The 16731-nt window shown below is 51.4% G+C and overlaps 4 protein-coding genes across 4 annotated transcripts; 2 read left to right on the top strand and 2 right to left on the bottom strand.

Annotated features, from left to right (window-relative positions):
• Positions 1–538: 538 nt before the first annotated feature.
• On the bottom strand, positions 539–2454 carry BDP81DRAFT_389988 (major facilitator superfamily transporter; the record flags this gene model as incomplete). Its single annotated transcript, XM_060587342.1, has 3 exons — positions 539–785; positions 856–1779; positions 1841–2454. 3 exons carry the CDS (start codon positions 2452–2454, stop codon positions 539–541), a joined length of 1785 nt encoding a protein of 594 aa, XP_060451033.1.
• A 2371-nt stretch (positions 2455–4825) lies between these two features.
• BDP81DRAFT_307881 (MBOAT family protein) lies at positions 4826–6656 on the top strand (the record flags this gene model as incomplete). The annotated part of the gene is made up of 3 exons (XM_060583401.1): positions 4826–4998; positions 5072–6578; positions 6630–6656. The coding sequence occupies 3 exons, from the start codon at positions 4826–4828 to the stop codon at positions 6654–6656; spliced, it is 1707 nt and encodes a 568-aa protein (XP_060451032.1).
• Positions 6657–7689: 1033 nt separating this feature from the next.
• Positions 7690–11940, bottom strand: BDP81DRAFT_457654 (uncharacterized protein; the record flags this gene model as incomplete). Its single annotated transcript, XM_060593306.1, has 8 exons — positions 7690–8403; positions 8494–8706; positions 8746–9182; positions 9408–10039; positions 10121–10452; positions 10633–11285; positions 11383–11527; positions 11557–11940. The coding sequence occupies 8 exons, from the start codon at positions 11938–11940 to the stop codon at positions 7690–7692; spliced, it is 3510 nt and encodes a 1169-aa protein (XP_060451031.1).
• Positions 11941–12772: 832 nt separating this feature from the next.
• Positions 12773–13360, top strand: BDP81DRAFT_445671 (uncharacterized protein; the record flags this gene model as incomplete). The annotated part of the gene is made up of 1 exon (XM_060591982.1): positions 12773–13360. The coding sequence occupies one exon, from the start codon at positions 12773–12775 to the stop codon at positions 13358–13360; it is 588 nt and encodes a 195-aa protein (XP_060451030.1).
• Positions 13361–16731: the final 3371 nt, after the last annotated feature.

The raw sequence follows: 16731 nt of genomic DNA, 5'->3' as shown, positions 1-16731 counted from the left end.
GGGTCAAGAGGTTGGAGGGTTGACGATAGAATGGGGTCTGAATGGCGATGAGAACGTTGAGAGAATGATACCTGAGGTAATACTTGGAAGGAGAGGCGGGTTAGCCTTCGATAGCGTTCCATCGATTGTTCTTGGGAAGAAGCTAACGAAGGGAATGTTCTGCGGAAGGTCCCTTGCCTCCACAATGAAATGGCGGAAAGAGGAAGGAAGTAATGGCAAGTGGAGATTGCTTCCCTCAAGTGTGCTCTTGCCCATGATGGATCAGCCCTTGGCATGTATTTTGCTTCACTTCGTGTCTTCGGTAGTTCATGTTCATTCTAAGACATCATCTATTATCATTTGTGAACGTGGAACACTCATGCCCAGCCAGGAAGCCGGGGCTTTCTATCATCTCTGATTGTACGGTGTACAGAACAAAAGCCTCATCAACGCAGACGCCTTGGCCAAACCTGCTAGGTTCCCAAGACTATCTACACTCGTTCCTACCTATGCTATCGAAAGACACCTGTAGAAGGTACCTTTCAAGCCCCCCTTTTCTTTACTTGGCAAAGCCATCACGGATGTCAACGAACCGCAAGTATCTGTCCTTGGCCCACCGGCGCGAGCTCTTGCCGAACATGATCATCGGCAAGCTCAACCCCATGATGACGAAGCTGAGGACCCCGAGGGCGATGAAGCAGTTCTCCATGCCTGAATCGAGCCAGTAGCTAGCTACGAAGGTGAAGAGCATAGCAATCGTGTTGTTGATGACGGCTACGCCAACCATGCCTTCCAATACCATCTCACTGCGAAGTATCGTTAGCTAATGTTTCTTTACATATCTCTAGGCCTAGCTGGGAAGAGCTCAGAACTTACGGGAAAGAATCGGCAAGATACGCCAAGCTCAAGTCTCCGGCACAACCGTACCCGAAACCGATGAAGCCCAACCCAACATACGGAACAGGCCAGTCCCAGCCGCGCGCGCTCCCGATGCCAAAGAGCCACATGCCCGTCGGGAATACCAACGTGCAGAGCGCCATCAGATATAGACGGAACTCGGACTCCATGACGCCCTTGTTCCGCTTAATCATCCACAACATGAACTGGTCACTTCCGTAACCGCCGTAGATACATCCGATCAAACTTCCAATCAGCGTCGGCAAGTTCATATTGCCTACGGCAGCCGCAGAATAGTTCCACGGCGGGCCATACCACCAGTCCTCCTGGACCGTCAGGTAGAACGTCAAGCAGATGTTTTGCAGACCCCACTGGAGTCCCGCGTACCATACCGCCGGAAAAGTGAAGACTCGGAGGGTGTGCCATAGGCGGAAGAGATACTGCTTGAATCCCGTGCCCTGGAGGTTCGGCGCCGGCGTGATGATGCGGATGCGGTCCCAGTACGTCTTGCGGCGGGAGTAGGAGAAGGCCATGCGGCCACGCGCGGTGGTCGAGACCATGGATCCGTGGTCGGTGCCCGTAGTCGTCTCGGCGAGGTGCGGGGTCTGCTGCTTCTCGGTGACGGAAGCGTCCTGGCCCGAAGCTGGGTCTCTTTCAATGCTGACGGAGTTTCTGGCTGATGCCTGTGCCGAGGTCTTCTCTGGCACCACGGTGGCGGCAGTTCGATGACCGTCGTCTACGGGGTAGCGTTCGCCGTTGCCGGTAAGATAGCGATCTCGGTTGAATTCCGTCTCTTCGAGGCCAAAGTAGATGACGATCAGACTGATGCCGCAGATGATGGTGCCCACGTAGCCGATCCATCGCCAGCCGAGGCCGCTTGATACGTATGCGCCGATGAGAGGCCTACTTGCGTTTAGAACTCTCACGGTTTTGCACTCTTCACACTTGCAGGAGACAAACTTACCCAAGGTAGGTTCCAATGGCAGTCGCAAAGGTGTAAATACCAAGCACACTACCCGTCTGGTGTTCAAACCAGATATCGAGAAGCGATAACTGCACAGTCGCCTCACCAACAGACTCGGCAGCACCAACAAACAGCTGCGACCAAACCACGCCGCCAACATTGGTGATGCGAGCATACCAGATGAGACCACCAATGTTGACAACCATGGAGATCAGATACCCCAGCCGGCGACCGTACAAGTGAACCAGCGGCGAGCTCAGCAGGGTCCAGTACCCAATGGCAATGAACAGCACGCCGGCACCGGTGTTGAAAGCGTCATAGCTGATACCGTACTCCTCATTCACACCATCGGCGCCGGAACCTGCATTGTTGGAGGTCGCGGCCGTAAGACCGACAATATAGAGCACCAGGCACGAGTGCCAGATCTTGCGGGTCAGTGACCACCGCAGAGGATCATTGGGGCTCTCAGTAGGCTGAGGAACGAGGACGATGTCGCCGTGCTTCAAGAGCGAGGCGTCTCCAGGTAAATTGTTGCCGTTCTCATCGTAAAGGCGTCGCGTGCCCGGAATACTTTCGGGTGCTGACAGTGGTGTTGTGATTTGTGGAGCGGCCATCGGGCAGTTGAGAACAAACACAACTGACGTTGCTTATCGCCTAAACTGTAAGTTTTTGGTCGTATGCGGTTCGGTCGCGTGTGCGGCGGGGACTTCAGTCAGCCCTTTGAACGGTTGGGTATTCGGTATGTGTGTAAATCACTTCCCGTGAAGTTCGACGCCTCCAGCGTCGTTATTGCTAGCAGGGAAGCATTCCGTCTTTGAACAATTGGAAAAGGGGGAAAGGAAGAAAGATCTCTGAGCGCGTCGCACTGGAAAAGAGATGGAGAGACTGAATCAAAAACACAGATAAAACTCTTATCTCTAGCCAAAAAAGATCGCCTGAGTGCAAGTTTTGACCTGAGATGGGGCGGGCCGACGGGACGTCATAATCCTTGGAACCAATTAGAATTGGTGCCCAATCATCAGATGGGGTGTTCATCGAGATGTTGGCGTACTCCGTAAGGCAAGGTACCCGTAACGTTATAATGTGGTAGCGAAATCCGCAACGGCCTTGTTGCCATCCCATTTCCGATGTATCATATCAGCACGGTCTACTCCTTGTCCTGCTAGCAATGGCTTTGGCCGTAGGCGCAAATTTGTTGCCTGGCACTGACCCAGAGTTGGGAGTCGAATGCTTGTGGTCAAAAACCGTTTTGAGGCTCTTTCAGGCTCAAGAGTCGATGCTGCTGAAAATTTCGGCATGCCAAGCCCAGCAGACGGGGCATATACCGTCCGGTAGCCAATGTCAGAGAAAGGAAACTTGACAGCTTTCAAACGGCAGGCGGCAGACCTTCGGGCTTGACGTCCAGCAAGAAAACCGTTTGTAAGTCAAAGTAGAGTGCTATGCTCAGCCGAACCTAAATCTGCCAGTTCGTTAGCATAGCTGCAAGCCCAAACGTCTTGCTTAGCTCAGCCATCCTACTTTGGCGCATATGTCACCTAGCATGCCAACAGTTGTTCAATGACGGGAGACGGCACACACCCTGACACCTTAGCCTTGAACTCGGCAAATGCTACCCAGAAATGTGCCAGAATGCCGTGATGTAGTGGTGTTGGTGGAAGTGTGGCGGTACGCCAGGGTGGCTGTGGTGGCGTAAGCTGCAGCCACACTTGACTGCACTACAGGTGGTGATCGGCAATGTCCTGTTGAACGAGGGAGGTGACACGACGAGGCAACGAGATAAGTCGAGGTGATATGATTTTCGTGGGGACACATTGCATTGCATCTTGTCGGCTGTGCAGGTCCAAGCCTCATAAGGCGTCAAATGCTGGCTGGGATCCCAAATCAAACTTCCTCAGTCACTGGTCACTTCCGGCGGCGATCGGCCACCGGGGCCGGGGCTTCTCCAGATCCCAACGGGGCCAATTGATCTTGGATGGTCAGCCGATGTAACGACATTCGCGGCCTCGGCCACGCCTGTCGAGTATTTGGACTTCTGGAGGTCGCATCAAGTGACGTTGGCATCCATCTTGGGGCTTGTCAAAAGCAAATCGCGGGGCAGACGCAAAGAAGCGGCGGACGGGCGGGAATCCGGGCGTTCCACCCCCTTGCCAAGATCCGCCGGGTGAGCTCTTTCTCCGGTATTTTTTGGAGAGACGGAACAATCACGAGCTGCCATTGGAATAATGGAGGTTTGCCCCCACCTTGGCCCGTGACCCCATCCGTCACGTGGGGTTGACGTAAGTCACTGTCCCCAATTCCTCCTGAAGTAAGTGTCACTTTCCCGTGCCCGTCTCGAGTGGGCACTTGGGGAAAGTGTTGACTGAGGTGCAGCTACCTGCGGTAAACCAGCCTGGAAAGAGGCAGAGTGAGGCAGGCAGGAGCGGCAGGTCGGCGCCGCATTGAGCTGTGTTGGTGGGTACGTACCTCTTAAAGTGGCCGAGGTGAGGTGCCCCAACGGCCACCCGCGTCAACCTTGGAATCCAAAGTGGAGGGAGTGGCACAGGCACTCGCACTCGTGGATTCATGGGACCATCTAGAGCTCCTTGCTCATCGCTTCAAGACGCGGCCCCGTCGCCTCTCACCCCATAAACATCCAGTCGTCTCCGTAACTTCGTACCAAGTCCCGAATGCGCATCCCAAATACGCGGACACTACCCGAGATTCGTGAAATGGCGACCCCTGATCTGCGACCCTGAATACCACCTCCTTATCCCACTTCGAGTCGCCCTTTAAACTTCTCGCTGCCCCGTCTGATCCGGATGCGATCCCGTTGAACACAGTCGCCGCTTGCATCCCGCAGCAACATCAATCCGCACCGCGCGGCGATTGCTTCTCCGAATACCACCGCCCATTACTGAATGCGCACCACTGAATCAACAGCTTGATAGCTCAGTTGGCAATAAGCAACATCGCCACACCTTACATCCCCACGAACCTCGAGAGACCATGGCATCTACAGCTGCCTCCCCTAACGGCGGGGCTCACGACCATGTCCTGCGGCCGAGGCCGAGGAAGCCACAACACTCCCAGTTGGCGAGGACACAGAGCAATACCTCCGTCGGCGAGATGAATGGCTTGACACCTCTATCAGAGACTGGCCAGACGAGCGGCACTACCAGGTAGATAACCTTGTTCCTCACGCAAGCTCATCACTTTCGGCAGACACCAGCGCTAACGTCAATGTCGTCACAGTGGCCGCTCGACACCAGTCCCTCACGATGCCCTCCCCTCCGTCAAGAGCATGTCCTCGGCGAAAAAGCAAGCTCGCGCTGAACAACGACGCCGTATTTTCCCCACGATCGAGTTCGCGAGCCGCGTTTCCCACTTGGATCCCAACTCCGACTACCGCGACTTTCATGGCTTCTTCAACCTCTTTTGGATCGGCCTCGCCATCATGGCCATCACCTCCATGCTGCGTAATATCAAGGATACCGGATACCCCATGCGAGTCCAGATCTGGACCCTCTTTACAATCAAGATTTGGCATTTGGCCATTGCGGACTTCCTCATGGTGGCGAGCACGTTGGTGTCACTACCTCTCCATCGGCTGTGGCGCTCTGCCCCAGCCAACGGAGCTCTCACATGGAAGAATGGAGGCATGGCTGTTCAGAGTATCTACCAAGTGTTATGGCTTGCCTTTTGGATTGCCATTCCCTTTGTGCTCGACTGGACGTGGACCGCGCAGGTCTTCCTGTTGCTGCACACCATGGTTCTGCTCATGAAGACACACAGCTGGGCCTTTTACAACGGCCACCTCAGCGAGACGGAGAAACGCCTTTACGCTCTTGATAACCCCTCGACAGCCTCAAAGGACCCAGTCTATCTATACCCAACACCCGATAACCCAATGGGAACCGTGAGCAGCCCCAAGACCCGCGACTTCAAGGCCAAGTCAGAGGCCACGGGCACGTCAGACACAGATTCGACCTCGGACGAGATCGAGCAGCTCCGCGAGGACCTGGCCCAGGAGCTTACCTCGCCCATGGGAAACCTCGCATACCCTCGCAACCTGACGTGGCCAAACTACTTTGACTACCTCCTATGCCCCACGCTGTGCTACGAGCTCGAATACCCCCGGACAGCCCGTATCGACTGGCAGAACCTCATCTCCAAGATCGTCGCCGTCTTCGGCTGCATCTCCCTACTGACTGTCATCTCCGAGGAGTTCATCTTGCCCATCCTCAGCGATGCCTCCATCCGTCTGAATACCGTCCCGCCGCCCCCAGTCTCCGAGGCCCTCCTGATTCTGGCAGAGAGCATTTCCTGGCTGCTCTTCCCCTTCATGCTCACCTTCTTGCTGGTCTTCCTCGTCATCTTCGAGTACGCTCTCGGTGCCTTCGCCGAGATTACGCACTTTGCCGATCGCCACTTTTACTCTGACTGGTGGAATTCGACTGACTGGATGGAGTTCTCCCGCGAGTGGAACATCCCCGTCTATAGCTTCCTGCGCCGTCATGTGTATAGCGCTAGTCGTCCGTACGTCGGCCGCCTCCCGGCCACCGTCATCACCTTTTTGATATCTGCCATGGGGCATGAAATTGTCATGGCATGCATCACGAAGAAGCTTCGCGGCTACGGCTTCATTTGCCAAATGCTGCAGCTGCCCATCGTGGTTTTGCAACGCACGAAGTGGGTGCGAGGCAAGGAGACGCTGAATAACGTGTGTTTTTGGTGTTCCATGGTCATGGGACTGAGCATGGTGAGTGACATGGCTTCCTACTGACATTGGATGATGGCTAATTCTTTGCAGATTTGTGCTCTTTACGTCTTGGTCTAAGGCACCTGGATCGTCGCGATCAGCACCGCATCTTTTCATTTTCGAGTCACGTATGACCACCTCATCTCCCAAATGTCGCATCGCCGAAAAGATGGTTTAGATGAATTTGACTGAAGCTCACTGTATTATTATCAAAGCACCTCTGTATCATTATCCCGCATCTTTCACGGGGCGGCGTTCCCCAAGACAGACAGACACAATCATTTCCGTGGCGTTTTTCTAGATAGGTCTTATACCCCCTTATTTACATGCCCGACGGGCAAAGATTACATTATGTTCCGGACCGCCAGTGTGGCAGTCAAGGCTCAACTCATTAGAAAACAACGTGATGGCAACGTCGGTTGTTAACAGCCTTGAGATCAGCAACTTGATTGCTTCATATGAGCCTCGGTCCTGAGGCGAGAAGGTACCGAGACCCCCTGCTTCCACCGTGGGAAATCTCTGTGTTGCATTCAGTCCATAGACTGGACCTTTTCTAGCCGACCATGATTTGTGCTGCTTGATCCCTACCTTGCCCTCTCTTGACGCCAAAATTTCATCTCGCTGTTCAAACTTGAAGCTATCACGTCTGTCCAAAATTCATCCCCAACATCCCAGATCACCTGCCTTGGTCCATCATGTCGTTGCCATGACGCCAGTCACTTAGATAAGGTCTTATTGCAACGCAAGGTAGCAGAAGTTACTTGCACCTGCTCGCATCTGGGTCCAACTGATACAGAAACCCCGACTAAGTACTTGGGTATGAGATAGACCAGGCAGCGGAGTTTTGACACAAAATCGGAAGAAGCGTCAACGTAGGTAGCATTGCGATAATGGAGCTGCACCGGGAATAGCCTTACATCAGCCCAAAAGTCTGATAAACCCCACGAATCCTCCAACATCCATGGAAGTTCTTCTTCCGACAACCTCACGAAAGCATCCAAAGCAAATCCAACAACACAAAGCCCACATACACGCCCCACCAGACTTCCCCTCCACCCTTTCTGTCACGCCGTCAACAACCTCAATTCCTCTTGATAACCATGCCCATTCCTCATTCAGGAGGATGTCTCAACAACGCATCTTCCTTCGCAATCTCATCCTTGTTCCCCAAAAACTCAAAGTCCTCGTCATCCAGAACGCCTATGGTGTAGTGCCGCGTCTGCGTAGTCTCGCGCCAGAACCAACCCATTCGAAATCGCAGACCAGATAGTTCGCGGTGGAGGTTCTCCTTGGACATTAGTTCGGCGCCTTCGGGGAGATGGTGCATTGCGTTTGAGTCTTGCAGTAAAGCCTTCGTGGCGGCCATGCTGTTGTATCCGTCTGGCGCCAGGCCTTTGACCTTCATGTTGAAGAGCCGTGAATTCCTGAGAGGCTTGAACGCACTGGATATCAACATGAGAACTTGAGAGATTGCTGTCAATGACAGTATTCCAATGATGGCGTTTGTTACTTTCGAGTTCTGGACTAGGCGGCGACGAGTGAGGTTGGCAATGGCCGTGTTGGTATCAGGAAGGAATGGCTGAGATCCGTCCCTTGAATAGTTTGTAATGTCGATTCGGTTCTCAAGGTTTGCAAGTTGAGCGGCTAGGAATCCGTACAAGTGGTGTGTGTCGTTGAGTACTTCGTCTTCCCGGCCTGGGTCCCCGAACGCTTCCAAGGGAAGTCGACCGAATGGTCGGAGCAACAACGTGAACCACGGATCCAACCACTCCGATTTTGGATGAGAGATTCTCATCCATTTTCTGTTTTGACTGCCAGGATCTAACTAATCGTCAATCTATGGTATGTTGAATGGTATGCTCCAAGGCTGAGCTTTCGACATGTCGAGGATTGGCGGAGTCCTCTGATCTATTACATACTCTCCTCGACTGAAAGTTAAGTTGACTTCGGTGGGCACTTGTACCCAAGCATATTTGCATCTTTTCATGGAGAAGTAGACGAAATGTTCCTTTTCTACGGAATACTTCCCATAGGCATAGGTCCGAAATTTGGTGGTGGCGGCTTCAGCGTCACTTTGCCGGAATCCCAAGTTGCAGGATTTGTTACAAGTATACGGACTTTCTGGTGACTTCAACATTGTCGCAAAGTATAAGTACTGGCGTGCTACTTCGTCCCGGGCCTCTCCCAAGGATTGCGAAAGATTTTTCCGAGTGCCATTAGGACAGACAAAGGTTTCGGTAATTCCAGGGACAAGATATAAGAATGCCTTGTCGTCAGTTTCCAAGTCAGTGAGGTTGTATGTGCTCGATGGCACCATCCAGCAAGTTGGATTGAGCTTGGCCGCTGAAATATTGACCTTGACGGATGTGTTGTCGGGCAGACTCGATTGACGGATGTCACCGAGGATTGGGAATACAATGTCATCATAAGTATTCTCGGGGTATGTCAATGATCCTTCGCCCTGGTGAAGGAGAAGACTGTTCAGGATCTCCCTTCTCCAAGAATGCTTTCCGCCGTCGTCTTCAGCCTGAGCGGGCCCAAACCAGGTCTTGTGTTGTAGTTGTATCGTCCTGGGCACTGATACAGTCTCCACCGTGAAGATGACTGAAACTAAGTGTCAGAGCCCTCCCGGATAGGGGCTAGTTAGAGGTAGTAAGGAGTCCAAGCAACAAAGGAGTAGCTCAGATATATATACAGCGCAGGAAGTACACGTCGAGGGAGGAGCAGATTTCAGTAATTCATCATTCTACCCCTAACTGTAGTTGGCCTCTGAGAGCTTCCACCCTGCGTCAACACCCCAACTTGACACTAAGGTTGTCAAGAGCCCACAGATGATGGAAAGAAATTGGGTCAGCGTGACAATCCCAACCCGGGCTCGAAATGAGTGTAAAATGGCCCGTATCCCAAGCATGTCGAGAAACGATACCTCAAGCTCTGGACCTCTGCATGGTGTTGACGAGAGGGTCGAAAATGTAGCCAGTCCTCGGTATGTAGAGTCGCATGAGTCGATATACAAGGCGACACATAGCATGATAAGTGCCGGGAGAGAAGTCCACAAGAATCGTTTGGGGCTCCCCTCGTCATAGATCGTTGCTGTTCCTGGCGAAGTTTCCGACTTCCATTGAGTGTACCCGAGGCCTATTGCTATGGCGACGACCAAGACAACAAAGGTCACCCGCGCCCAGGTTTGTAGTACGAATGGCAAAAAATCGCAGGTACCCCATTTCGGCCCAAAGGTTTTGAGCCGAGGAGCGGATGTCGATGCTCCTTCTGCGTGGCTCCTCTGATCTCTGAGGACAAGCAAGTTGCCAACGATTGTCATAGGGTCTCTGTACCAAATCTTTGTGTTGATTCTGAAGAAGAGGAGAACGAAAGTAAGCAATAGCGTAGTCATTGCAGATATCATCGCCATTGACAAGCATGTCCACTTATTGACCATGAGCTTGCTGATAGTAATAGACCTAGTCCCATTTATGTGTAGCGTTTATTTGGTCATTTGCCGAAGACGATAGTGACCGATCCATGGACCAAGGATACGAGACATATTCATGGCTGAATGGTAAAGTACCTCATTCTCATATAGTGAAGAGTCTGCCGCATCCAAGCCATTGATACCTTGCAAGGTACCGAAAAAGTCGTGAGCAGTAGCAACCGGACCCAGCACGCGATTGACGACTGACGTATTCCAGGTATTAGAGGGTACTGAAGCACCCATAAAATCCCAAATATTTGTAACAACGGGGGTTCTGATCTCGTCTGGTAGCGATTGAAAGTAAGGTATCATGCCATTGTCGATGACTTTCACTCTCGATATCCAAGAGCCAGAAGTGCAGAGTACTGCTGCAAGGTTCAGCATGATAGGCGATGAAGAAATCTTGGAAGGTTTTCCAAGACGAATCGCAAATTACAGAGACTGGTCGTACTTGCTGGACAGTCCTGTACATGATAAGGACTTAGACAAAACAGTTTGACTCCCCCATTGACAATAAAGCCCTTTCTTTTTCCAATAATTTTCGGGTTCGTACACATTAGCGAGGACTTCGATGCTTGGGACCAACGGCAACGGCTGCTCACAATCATCAAAGCGAAGTGTCAGATCCTGGATTGAACCTAACCGGAAAGAATCGCTGTCGTATGGTTCAATATCCGAGTAAGAGTAATTTTTCAACTTCAGACATTGCGTTTCTGTGAAGTAACCGTCGACGATAGCCTCGATAGGGGCATCGACAGTACCTCGAGAGCCATTCCAACTTTTGAAAGTCTGGTACGAAATGTTGCCGGTGACGCCGAATGGGTATTCAATACGGAAATTGGCAACGGCTTGCGCCATATGGTATGGACTACTATCTTGAGAGATATGGTCTGCCACAAGAGTGTCGTATTTGATGGCCAGATTAGTGTTGAGTGAGTTCAAAACCTGGATGTTGACTGCGTCCGTAGCGTTGATTGGTTTAATGCTGAATAAATCAGGCGCAAGGACAATCTGAGTTTTGAGGGAAATTGATATGATGACGACTAGAAAGACAAAGTAGTGTCTTCTTTTCACGGCCTGAATCAGCACCTTTGGTAACATCATTGCTGAGTAGTCAAGGTTGTAGTCGTCAGCGTTCCTGGTTGACGGGGAACCATGACGGTAGGCGGCCCACGGCATGTATCTCTGGACTTGGGTGTCTACCCTTGACCAGAACGTGGAGATAAGCGTAAGGGCTATCTAATGGGGTCAGTTCATTGCTGAATATCTCATAATAACATCCTGCTGTTCTCTTTGGAACTTAGAAGGTTGCGTAGACGGTAGTAGTCGTACCTGCAGTTGGGCCGAAACGCCAGAGATAAACGAGACCCTCTCGTGTTTCCGCGAGGCCGTTGTTTTTCCAAGAGAGGTAAAACATAGTGGGAAGCGCAATGGTGGCAGCAATGAAGAAGATAGCGAAGGTAAGCAGAACGGCGGACTGGAGCCATGAAGGGCGCCAAGTCCAACATTTTCGGACAAATATTTGTGCTCATATTCAACATCTCCATCGGGATTGAGATCCGCGTTGCTTGAGACTTCGTCTTTGGCCTCTGCCACTGTTTCCACGTCCTGTATAGGGCGTGTCGTGTACAAGCATAGCTCGCATGGCTCTTGTTCATTGGCGACTAGTGGCTGTACAGAACAGGCCGCTTCTTGCTCAGCCTCTCTATCAGAACCAAGACTGGCGCTGCCTGCAAGCTCAACAGAGTTCCTCGTAGCTATGTTGGAGTCGTTGACTGGATGGTATGAGGATGGATATGGCTCCCTTAGTCGTTGGTCGTTGGTGAGCGCTGTCTCTCCAAGAAAGGCTAGCTCTCTCCCAGTGTCCCTGGAAGCAGGACTGCCAGACATCTTTCCGATGCCTAAATTCGATGTTCGTATGTCGAGAGATGTAATCGAGGGTCTTTGGTCTTTGGTCTTTGTTAAAATGTCAAGGAAGAAATACAATCTTGAGTTGGGCAAATACAAAACTTACACAATCCCTATGACAACTTCAAGCACTCATGGAAGTTTTAAGCAGTGAAGCACAGGCCCCCATCAGGAATTGAAAGTCATTAACCTAAGCCCAATATCAACATTTACAGAGCTATGTTTTGCACCTCACACAAGCCCTTGTTTGTGGCTTAATCTGGGGTATTACGTGTTGATACATGCCGAGTTCCTGACGATGAAAGCGAGGCCGCTAAGAAGTGTATTTACAGCTCGGCTACCTCGTTGACCAGACGCAGTTCATGATCGGTGTACAAGAAACAGTGAATCAGCCCATTTTTTTCTTCAAAGTGTACGATCATCACATTGATCCAGTTCTAACTCGCGCTGAATGTCTGACTGGATGCAAGCAGCCGCTCGCATGGTACCTGGTGTTACCGAGTCCCCGAGAGTGGCTGACGGTCATACCCAGCACCATTCTTACTGAACATCATCAGCGACAATGATACCAAGATCCAGAGAGAAATTGTAAGTTGGACTATCTATTGAGATCAATGTGATGGTGGTAACTTGTTCCAGTGGGACCTTGGGTGCCGTCTCAGACGGAGGAAGGATGATCCATATCCGGCGCCCTCTATCCCCTAATCGGCCGCCGCTTAAACTTTACCCAAGCACCGAATGGCCGTTTAGCATTCTAAAGGTGCGCAACGCGTCGTCCACGTCCCCTTAATTGCCCCCCAACTTACTCCCAAAAATGTACATCACAGACTCCACCCTCCACGGCCTCGTCGCCAAAGTCCGTGAATTCCAACGCAAAGAAGGCTACGGCGTCATAAAAACCCGCTCCAAGCGCTCAGCAGGCACCAAAGAAATCTACCGCCAAGACCTAAGCTGCGATCGCGGCGGCCGTCCAAAGGCCTCCGTCGCCACGGTCCGCACCACAAAGTCCAACAAGACAGGGTGCATGTGGCGCGCGCACCTGACCCTCCAGGCCGACTGCTGGGTCTGCATACCGCACAACATGGAGCACAACCACCCGCCGCTGACCGATTCCTTTGCCGCGAGCCGGTCCTTTCGCCAGTTGAGCTGGGAGGTGGCCGAGGGCGGCGTGCAGGGGATCCGGGACAGGGTGGATGCATTGTCGAGGGGGGACCTGCCGACGGGGAAGTTGACGGCCCGCGTGATTGCCGAGAAGATTTCAGAGGAGACGGGGGCGTTTGTGAGGGAGAGCGATGTGAGGAATATTCAGGCGAGCATACGGCGCGCAAAGGCGCGGGATGCGTCTGCCGGCTTTGAGAACGAAGAAGAAGAAGATGACGATGAGGAAGAGGAGGAGGAATGAAACGTTTGCTCTAATCTCGTATGTGCCACCGTTCCCCAAGTCTAGCCCCAGCTCATTACACATGGGCTGAGAATAAGACGGGAGGCCTAATGTAGGCAGAAGGGGTGTCACCGAGGTGCGCCTGTACACCTATCTGCCTCACGCCAGATGTCGTCAAACAATAAGCAAGGCGGCAAGGCCTGGAGAGGCCGTCACACCAAAATTCTTACAGAAGCCGAGGATGAGCGCGAGGCTTCCCTGTATATCCGTTGTCTTTATTTCTGTTTAACTTAAATATCATGCCTAAGCATAACGATACAGCTGAAGAGCGAGTATAAAACTACTTCTGTGATTTCAAAGGACATAGTTTTCCAACAACCAGGCTAGGCAAACTCACTTGGACTTGATTCTGGAGCGAGCCAGATGTGCGAGTTTAAAACCTGTGGGAAACGCGCAAGTCCTGCTACCTGGTGTCCTAGCCTTATCCCATAGGCGAAGCATGAATGGAGACAATTTTACCAACGATCATCTAGCTATCTATCCCTTATCATCTAGTACATATTTCACATGGAATACAAAGGGGCAAGCGCCAAGGAATAAAGGCCGTTGGAATTGGATGTGCTAGTATAAGTTCAGAAGTTTCTGGCTTTGACGTTCAGTCAATTATTTAAACACTAGAACGTATCTGGGATATAGTTCCGCGTGGCGCTAGCCATGAGCTACAGTGCTTGCTCCCGGAGAAGCCGCAGGTCTCCAAGGTTACTAATGATATACCTCTCGGACGTGCTTTCAAGTTTCGATCTCTATCTGTTGGAATATTGACGGCAGAAAAGGGTGGATTTGGAAGGTGGTCTGGGCCGTTGCAACGGCCCTTCCACCTACTTACACCCAACGGAGGAATCGTGGGCTACGCCCACCAACTTCCTCCTTACACAGATATACGCAGTTCAATACCAAGATTATTGAGCTTCGTACCGGCCCACAGGCCCCTGCTGACGTGTATACCAACACTATCAGCCTGAGTGAGAAACTACCAGTCTAGATAATCACTACGAGCAGTGTCACGAGACTACAGATCGACATATGCACCAGCCAATGGATCAGGTACTCACCGTAGCTGTTGAGCCGCGACCCAATTCAAATTGATTTGCTTCAACACTGCACTTGCCTGCCTGAGGTGATCCGTCTTAGCACTGGCGCCGGACAACTGACTCCTAGCCGCTTCGAGAGTCTCAAGGTACTCCATGCTCATCGTGTCCGACGCAAAAGACTGGTCATATGCAAAAGTGCCGGCTGCGATGCCGTTCTGGAATGTATAGGAAAATTGGTCAATGCAAGTCCGTACAAACGGACAGTAAAATGAGCTTGAGATCACAACCCTTTCCCATTACTAGTGAATGAAATAGCCAAGCCTAGGGTACTTGATCACTTGCGTGAAATGTTCATACTGTAGTCGAACAGGCCAAGGGGAGCATAGAGACAAGGTATGCGTATTTGACACACTCTATCCACGGCTAGATACAAATATAAATATATATAGTTATATATATAACGTATATATATATATACCAGTTCAATAGAATCACAGCCCAGAAAAAGGACAGAGCCGAACTTTGTTCGCGCAAGACCTTTGAGAAAGAAAAAGCTTCAACTTTGTTGTATTACGAAGTACGAAACGTCGAACAATCGACCTACTTACCCGCAAGAGCCTCCCGAGAATCGGGACTAGACCCTCTACACAATGCTCCCTCGTCTCTAGTATATAAGATAGAACCAACAGTTCTCGAGGTCTTACTACCTACAACCCCATGGCTGTAGTGTCTTCGGGACTCAGAGAGCAGGAGATGAACTGGTCGAGTATTCTGAGGTTATCGTCCGGAGTAGCCATAGGAATGTACTTCCAGTCTCCTCCACATCGGCAAGGCGACTTTCCATCAAAGACTCACCGTACCTACTTACCCTCCTCAAGCTACGTAAACACAATCGAATACTCTCCAGAAACAGACGACTAGTAAGCATCTATGACCGCAAGCACTTCGCAATGAGGCTAGATCATCGACCTGCTAAGCCCAAGTAGCTTTAGAGAGCTCCGCGTCAACCGAAAGTGGGATGTCTACCTGGCATCATGGAGACAGCCACGAACCCTGTGCCAGATCCGAAGAGGCATGCTAACTGTCTCTGTCGTAGAACTCCAAACATGAAGCGCCAGCGTCTCTTTTTATACTTACCAAGACCGCCTCAACTTCAGGCAACAGCAACCCCGCTCTCAGCCTTCCCATCCTCAGGTCGAACTCGGCCTCTTCTCACCTTCCATGCACTCCAGGACAGCCTGATCAGGGTAAAGTGTACCACAGCACCCTCGCCGAGGCTCCAAAACTAACATGTTGATTACACAAACACAGCCGCAATATAGAAAGTGGAAAAACACCTTTCCCCGCCCAGCTTCCCCCCAGATAAACCTGCCAACAAAGATGAAATCACTCGAGCATGCTGCATGCCACATTCGCTATGCCCAATCAGCCAACTGACCTCGCTTGAGATCCAGCATTACCCAGCCCCTACTCGCACTTGCATACCCCCCACTCCATCAAAGAACATCACCGAATCGAGAGTCAGTCAGATAGACGTGGTCAAGAATGCATTCCATTCGACGAGAATCTAACTATAAGCGCCCTCCCTGAACCCATGATATTCCCTTCATGATGATCATCATCTTTCCCTCATAGGCACATGCCTGCCATGATGGTATAATAACTCCTCCTCTTTCTTATGTTCCCCTTTTCCCTGGACTCGTGCAAAAATGAGTGTGGTATATCCCCTCCGCTTTGCAACTCTTCGTAGCGAATGACCAAAAAACAATGATTTGACAAGGATGAAAAATATGTCTTAAGTTTCGTTAGAGATCTGGGAGAATACCCAGTAAAATGTGTAAAATATATGTCGCCATCCCAATGCATGTATGTGTGTATCGTCAGACTCCAGCGTACAACAACTTCTGTGAGAAACCCAGGACGTTCCAAATGTCCCCGTTGCGTCAACGACGTCGGCTGCCTGGAGCTGAAACGGGGCTCAGTCTGGCCGCGGGGAAGGGGGGAGACGGTAAGGCTTCGTTGTTCGTGAACGCCTCATCACGAGGCGCCTGCCAAAACTCGAGAAGCTTCCTTGATCCCCACCCGACCGCCACTTTGACCAGACCCCGTCATCCTAGGCAACCACCGCCGCCTAGCACGTCTCGCTCCATAAATGCCAATCAGTAGCCGTCTCAAGCGGCCTCAGTCCCTCAAATGCCCCCAGCGCCATTTCGGGCTCGTCAATCGCAGCCCTCCCACATTGATATCAAATAAAACAGATCGGTACTCGTTACTGTATGGTTTTTCTTCTTTCATATCGTC

This window comes from Colletotrichum phormii (assembly GCF_030913505.1).
Source record: "Colletotrichum phormii strain CBS 102054 chromosome Unknown BDP81scaffold_2, whole genome shotgun sequence".
Taxonomy (NCBI): domain Eukaryota; kingdom Fungi; phylum Ascomycota; class Sordariomycetes; order Glomerellales; family Glomerellaceae; genus Colletotrichum; species Colletotrichum phormii.
Note: the sequence above shows the minus strand (reverse complement) of the source record. Positions and strands in the feature narration are given on the sequence as shown.